Source organism: Uloborus diversus, chromosome 9 (genome assembly GCF_026930045.1).
Source record: "Uloborus diversus isolate 005 chromosome 9, Udiv.v.3.1, whole genome shotgun sequence".
Taxonomy (NCBI): domain Eukaryota; kingdom Metazoa; phylum Arthropoda; class Arachnida; order Araneae; family Uloboridae; genus Uloborus; species Uloborus diversus.
Window position 1 is genome coordinate 30,609,409 of NC_072739.1, and position 8,155 is coordinate 30,617,563.

The following is an 8,155-nucleotide window of genomic DNA, read 5'->3' on the forward strand; positions in this document are numbered from 1 at the left end:
GCTCAAGAATGCTATAAAACTTTTCCAATGCATTAGTATTTTGACTTTTTCATGAAACTACTAACAATACTAAACTTGACTAATTTTAAAAAAGTGATTTTGCTTTTTACTAGAACGTGGTCTCCGGTTGTCCAAGATGACAATAAAAACGACCTTTCTGCAATTACTTCACCTCCAGTGGATTACAAGATGATAAAAGTATGTAGCTTTTGGACTACTAATGTATTTTTCTAAATATTTACGACTCTGTATTTTTTAACAATAGTCATATAGTTCTCCTTACTTTAGAGTTATTTTCTATCTCTAATAGAAATTCCTTCAGAACCGTATTTTACGTCACTTCACAAAAAGAGAAATAAAAAATAAATATATACAGTATGTACCGTAACTACATGTGCTATTTTCAGAAAATTTGCACTTCAGTCCACATCTCAAAAAGTTCATAAAAACGTCCTTTATTTTACTTAAAACATTAAAAGCAACTAAAACTTTTGTAAATAATACTAAAGAAATTAAAGTTAATCATTTGATTTCAAGAGTCAAAAGATAACGTTCAAACCAAGGCTAAATGAACTAAGTACAAGAACTCAGAAGAAACAAAATAACAAGCAAGACAAATTAAACAGACATGCAATATATATTCGTTTCCCAACTGCGCCACTTACAGTTAAAATTAAAGTTACAAAGCTTGAACACGGTAAAAGGCTATATCTTTGAAGGAAATTAAGGAATGGACGTGAATCTTTTATTTTAGGTTTCAAAATTATGAATTAAGTTTAAAATTCAAAATTTTCATATTGTAAACACTTTGTTTAGAGTAAAATGTTGTTTTATTTGCTTATAGAACATTTCAAAATCATAGCAGCTCTTTAAACTCGAAAAAGCTTTGAGTTCTTTATTACAACCCTATTTTCGCCATTCCGTTCTTATGATCTTTATTTTTCCTCTATCAAACACATCTATGAAAAGTGACTTCTGAAACTAGGTGCTGCCGAGTGTCAACTGGTGTCAGGCACACTATACAAAAATTTAATTATATTTTATACATCTAAGAAGTATTATTTCGTTTCACAGACAGAAATGATTATCCCGGATCAGCAAACTACTCCCTGTAAAGGGCAAGGAGACGAAAAAGGATATCAAGTACTTAGCCCGGGAGACTACCATTTTCAAGGAGAGGAAGCTACCCTCACAAAAACTCCATTGCACGCAGTTGAAAATCAAGTGCGTCTGACTACTTCACCACAACTATCCTATACGACCTTGGTACCTAAAAACAGCAATTTGGTAATTATTTTTCTTGACACTCATAGTGTTAAATTTATGAATTACCAACGTTTTGAAGGGCAAAAATTGCAAATTACTGCAGACACGTGTTTCGATGTTACAAGGAACACCTTTTACAATGCAAAGCCTTCGGATGAAAAGTTCCAATTCATCCGAAAGTTCACACGTTTTTGCATTGAAAAAGCTGTTCCTTGTAACATTGAAACACGTGCCTGCAATAATTTGCAATTTTTGTGCATCAGAACGTTAGTAATTCATTGACTTAATTTTCAAGCACAAAGTTACTCATAGTGTTCTTAAGATAGATGACAATGCTGCTGATGTTGCACCAACTGTGACGGCTACCAAATACAGTAGGCCCTCGTTTTACGCGGGGTTTACGTTCCACGGAAATGCCTCGTAAATAGAAGCCGCGTAAATTGAGACCTAATAGTAGTGTTAAAATAGGGGTTAAGTTCCGTAGATAAAAAAATACTTCATTCTAGTGATGACTTATTATATGACAAGTTTAACGTGTAGTTATATCAAATTTTATGCACAACATGCATAAAGAAAACATAAACTGATTTCGTGTTCTGTTTATGAAGAAGAGGTGGCTATGATAGTCTTTTGGCAGTCATTGAGAATTTTTCTCTGTAATTCTTTGCAGAGCATTAACGCACTTAATCACTTGTGTCATTTCCATTATAGAATCTTCCTTCACTAACAAATCAGAAAAATAATTTCTATTGTCTAGGAATGGCTCAAATTTTTCAATGTGAACGTTTTTTGTTATGTGTCACCGAAGTCGGTATCCTTGTTGGTTTTGGCCTGCTTTGTCACTTCTAAAAGCTCTTCTTCCAGTGAGTTCTGAACTACGTGAGTTTAATAACTTTACTTCTGGAAAGAGCTCTGGAGCCAATTGCATGAAATGTCTCCAGGGGCCCAAGTTCGGTTATTAGCACGCCAAAATGCAGTTTATTACGTGTAATCTGCAATCTTTAGGAGTTTGGATTTTGAAAGAGAAGAAAATGTTATCTGTTTGCAATGCCGCATTCGCGTAAACCCGAAACTCATCCGCGTAAAATAAAATAAAGGTGTCAAATCTTAAACCGCGTAAAATAAACCCGCGTAAAAGGAGGGTCTACTGTACACGTCTACTGCAATACTTTGCGCGTCACACCGACAGAATGAATTTCTCTATTCATTATTAGGTCACAGTGAACTAATCACCATACTTGTACGTGAGAGTAATGGATGAAAATTACTTAATAGTTTTTGAAGCTGGAACGAAAAAATGGTGCCAGCAGAAAGGGGTGTTAGCTAAATTATATAGGAGTCTCTTCAGTATCAGTATAGGAATCATGACAAAATGTAATAATATTTTCGCTTGATATGTAGCATGAATGGAATAGGATAAATCGGGCATGGATTTAATACAAAGAACGTTCCTGTGATTAAACTACTCACCCCTCAAAACTGACAGCAACTTCGAGAGTTTTTCCTTTCTTCAACAATGAGTAATGGCGATCAGAGCGTATCGATCACTTTGACGTGTTAAGTTCTAATCTTGTTTGTGACACATATTTCTGTCTCTTTAGAAGGAACATTAAACGCTGTCAGTCAAAAGATAAGAATTTATGGATTTTCAAAAAGTTTTTTTAAGTTTTATACCAGCGATAAATTTTGTGATTCTTTTGAATTTATGACGAAGTTCAGCACTGAATAAAATAATTTTCACTGTTTCTGCGGCATTGAAAAAGGTGCATTTGAGTTACTGAGGCTTTTCGTCTTCGGATATGTATTCACTTTAAATAAAAGCTCGCGCACTTTATCGTGGTTTTTTAATTAAAACAATTTGTTTTAAAAGTTATACTAATCAAAATGGTCATTTGCGAAAATTCTACCATTTTCGATTAACGTACCTGTACTTATTAGCACAATTGTCAAGTTCCATCTGATCCTCAATGCACTCAGATATGGGACTCTCCAAAATACTCCTTTTTGTTCCTTTGGATGCAAAAATGGCTATTTTTAGTAAGCACCTGGGGTACACCATGCAAGTTTTCATCTAGTTAACTAACCATTAGTTACACAAGTCATTCCCAAAAATTACGGTTGACCCTCAATGCTTGAACCCAGGAGGTCTTAAATACGGCCATTTTTTATTTTCTACGACCAAGTTTGACCAACATTGCTACGCTGTACTAAAGGCACCGCACCATAAAACTTGAAAAATGGTTCAATTTAGCTACTAAAGGACATCCTAAAAGCACAGGAAATACTTTGATTAATGCTCTAATGCATGGAGATAATCGATGGAAGAATTTCGATTTGAGAAAAATACAAAGTATTTTTGTACTTATATGTAGTATATTTTAAAAAAATAGACTGTTTACTTTTTACAAATCTGTCAGCCAATTTTATATGTCTGCGTAGCTTTCAGAAAATTTTCCTTGTAACGTAAGCATTGTTTACCAGGGTTGCAAAAATGTTACGTTCGTCACAATGCCTTTTTTGCTGAAAAAATACTTATCAACGCTTATTTTGCTCCAAATTCTTGGTAGAAGTAAAAATTAGTTCTCTTGTACATATTAAACCAAAAAAATTTCTTTTTTCTTCAGGTTTTAAGTAAAAAGAATTAGAAAACAAGCTGCGAATGTAACGTTAGTCACTATGGAATGATCCTTATATAGATTAAATAAAAATGTTTTAAAAAAGAATTTTTTCGTTAAAGAAAGTGGCGTAGCTCTGTGGTCGGTGCATCATCAAGGAGAAATTAAATTATCTGTTACAAAAATATGTACAAGAAACAGTGATGAAAAATCGTCTTGGCGAAAGTACGACTGTACCGATATCTAAATGACGAGGCGACTCTAGTTAGAAACACCGTCTTAAAGTCATCCCAGTTGACGGTACTTTATCATATACAGGGTGAATTTGCCTACTTTTCAAATATTAGTTTGCATCATATCTGAAGCTTGATAACAAACGTAAGGATTAAATCTTTCATTCAATACAGTTCTACTTCAAGCTTCGGAACTGCTACAAATTAACATTTGGAAAGTGGGCAAACTCACCCCGCTTGACCGGTAGCTGTAAAATCCATCTAGTTCAGCAATGAATAAATATTTTGGCAAAAAAAAAAAAAAAAGTGAAAGTCTAGCACTGCTATCAATTTTTAAAAAGGAAAGAAAAATCCAAAAATTGCAGACAGTATTTTTGGGGTTTAATATACACTAATGCAAAATGTTTATAGATGAAAATACATCAAAAAAAAAAAAAATAATAAGCGTCTGCAGTTTTTGTGAACTTGTGCATTTATAACCTTACTCACTTTTCTTTTAATTACTCTGTTGGATTTTAGTTTATGCCGCAGAAAATAGGCAGACATTAAGAAATTTCAATTCACTTTGGAACAACCCCTATATGTCATCACTAACGCACAGTTATAATTTTGCAGAACGTTACCTACTTGACACCGCAAGGCACTTACCTTGTGCAGAGTCCCAGCTTCCAGAGCCCCATCACAACAAGACCCATGAGATTTGTCAAAATGAACCCAAGAATGGCATTCGTTCCAGGGGGTTCCACATATCCTGGAACCCCCATACCACGAAGTGGCATGAGAGGCACCAGGGTCCGAAGGCCAAGACAGTCGCGGTACAACCGAGTAAGATTTTTTTTTAATGCATGCGGTTCAGTTAATTTGTTTGCTCATCAGAATTGTCATTATCGAAACGCATAAATAAAAATTGAAATATTTAAAAGCTACTGATTTCACGGTTATACTTTGGTTTACAAATTTCCATGCACATTTTAACTATTTCATGGTATTTTGTAAATTAAAGTCACTAGCAATTTTTACTTATTTATTTATTTTGTGAGTTCATGTTTACAACTTTTTCATAATTACCAGTAATTTGAATCATAATTGTATTTAATTATACATTTCCCTAACCATAATGCTTTGTGACCAACAACTAGTTTTCACCATCAGCTTCATTTGAATTGGTGCATAAAATCGCTTGAGTAATATAAGAAATCATTCTTAAAACATAATGCTTTAATATGGGTAATATTAACAAGTATTCATTAGAAAAATGAAACTTTTCTTATAAGAATTGTTCACGAATTTGTCAATGAAATTTCCGGGAAAATATTTCTATGGTTAAATTATTGATGTCAGAAACAATAAAATAATTCGTCTTTTAACAGCGAAAGACATAAAAGAAAAGCAATTCCAAACTGTTAAGCTAAATTGCTAAAATTAGAAATAAACCACGTCGCTCAACCAACTTTTAATCTTTTAGGGTTTTCCGAAAAAAATATGTTATGAATTAAATGCGAATAAGGCTTTTAAGAGATTTACTTTGCGAAGAGAAATTTGCGAATTTTACCGAGGTAAAGTAAATTGCGTTAGACGGAGAATTAGCTTTAAGGTTTTTCAGAAGCAAAATCACGTTGCTTCTTTAAAAATGTCGAAGATATTCTTTTAGATTTACTTCAATATTTTCTCTTCACGATTATTTTCTAAGCATTAGATGCGTAAAAAAAGAGAATTTAAAATTTTTTTTAAAAATCTAAAATGCTTGATGTTTTTGAAATACAGAGGTGTGAAATTTAAGAGACTCAAGGAGCGAAAAACTGGAAAATCGAATATTCCGGCTTAAAAATAGCGTCTAGATCCTTTTTAAAAGCTTAATTATGTTTTTCGAGATTAGTCGAAGTATATACATTATTTCGGCGCTAAATTTCCGGTTTGCTTTGAGTTTCCCCTCTATGGCAGCATCGAGTCTTATCTGATAACGTACGTCATTATGGTCGGTTCTGTTTCCAAAGCTTTTTCTGCCGCTGTGAGTAGTGTTAAGTAATTTTTCGCGTATTTTTGAGCTAGGACCACCAAAATAACAAGTTTATGAGTGATTTTGTTTTGTACAGTGGTTTCAGGGAGCAGTTTTGAGTTCGTTTTCATGTTTTTCCTTTCGAACATCGGTTTTGGTGGATTTTGTGAAATGGGTAAGCTGCCTGATCCCTCACCACGCAAGAAAGCATTGGTTATGTGTATGTTACTCCAAAATACCTTTTCACAAAAGGAACTTGCGAAAAAACTACTCTTTCCCCTAAAACTGTCCGCAGAATCGATGTTTCTGTCAAAGAAAACACACCAGTTGTTCCAAAGAAGTTGAGAAAATGTGGCAGAAAATGCAAAAGGTCTCTAAGAATGGAAAGAAAACTTATTTAAATGGTCATGGCCAACAGAAGAGTAACTAGTAAAGACCTTGCTAACAGTCTGTGGAGGTGGACTCACCATTGGTCCAGCAAAGACTCATCGCCAATGGGATGCCTGCTCGAAGGCTATGCAGGAAGGCCAAAATCACCCCAGATATGGCAAAGAAAATGACTTAGTGGTCTCTAGAACATCCCTTGCACATATTTGACTCAGTAAATCCTTTTCTTTGCCATATCTGGGGTGATTTTGGCTTTCCTGTGAGGCCTTCGAGCAGGCATGCCATTGGCGATGAGTCTATTTAAAAACTATATTTACAAATTATGAAAAAAAAAAAAAAATATTAGATATACAAAATATCCCCAACAAAGAAATTCTAAAATGTACACATTCTTTTGTTCCGTGTAAAGTCGTGTACGCAAACATTTTCTTCATACCTACCTTCTTGATAAACATTCTCACAATAATTTCAGTGGTTTTGTTTCTCTTAAAAGCAGTAAAAATCATTATGCACAAATTTGATTTTAATGAAGGGTGTCTGATTTCATGTGAATTTGTAGACAGTACTAAATGTTTATTTTTATAAAATTTAGATGAAAATATTATGTTCGACATTTTAGATGTATAGAACTCATAAAAAATTAGAAGAATACTTCAAAGCACAAAAACTGCGCATTGTTGCTTGCACGTATTTTAAAGTTTCAAGGTGCTTTTTAATGAGAAATACGCGTACTTATGGTGGAAAGGACATCTGACAACAGCAAGAAGAGCGATCGAAAAATAGATTAAATGGCGAAAACAACGGATTAGCAGCCAAACCCAACGGACGAAGGAAAGTCCCTCTAAAGTGACAAGAATGATCGAAACGCAGATCAAATAGCAAAAACGAGAGATTAACCCCGTTCGGGTTGATCCCTTGACTTTGATCTTTAATCTGTTATTCGATCATTCTTGTTGCTTTTTTGTCGGTCATAAGTTCACATTTCCTGCATTAAAAAAGGAGATCTTTGTGATACCGAAACACGTGTTTTATTTCCATTTTATTCGTATTTATTAAGGTGTTTTATCAATTTATACAACCTTGTAGTTTTATGAAAATTGTCAGTTTAACTTCAGCTTGATCTAATGAACTAGAATAAAAGAGGCAAGTGTCAAACCCACAGGAAAATGGTCTAACATTTGGATATTGTTTAATTTCCAAGTAGCACATGTACGTTTAAACGTTTCTTAAACGGTTGTCACAATATCAAGAACCATTTTTAAAATGTTAATGAAACAAAGTTCCTACCTCGGTTTATTAATACAGTAAAAATTCAATTATTCAAACCTATTGGGACCGGAACCCATTCGAATTATAAAAAATTCGGATAATTGGATTCTTTCCAAAGCAAAAAAAAAAAAAAAAGAAAAAAATCTTGTGTAATAAATAAGTGAATGTTTGTGCAAATGGTTGTGAAAAAAAAACTTATAATTAATCAAATGAAACGGTAACACTTTTACATGTACTGTACATTAGTACAGTATATAGGTCATTGCTTGCTGGATAGCGAGTTAAAGAGTAAAAAGTTCGATTAGCTTCTCGGAGGGAATAGCGCGTAGAGAGTGTCAATTTTCAGAGTCGCAGTACCTTTCCATCTTAATTTGTTTTTTTGACATTCT

General features: G+C 33.7%; 1 protein-coding gene across 1 annotated transcript in view; it reads right to left on the reverse strand.

The window, feature by feature from the left end:
• LOC129230133 (uncharacterized) overlaps positions 1 to 4,878 on the reverse strand; it is a 47,586-nt gene extending 42,708 nt beyond the window's left edge. The window contains exon 1 of the mRNA XM_054864538.1: positions 4,763 to 4,878. Within this exon, the coding sequence (XP_054720513.1) occupies positions 4,763 to 4,878 (116 nt within the window). The remainder of the gene's footprint in view (positions 1 to 4,762) is intronic.
• Between the last annotated feature and the right edge of the window lie 3,277 nt (positions 4,879 to 8,155).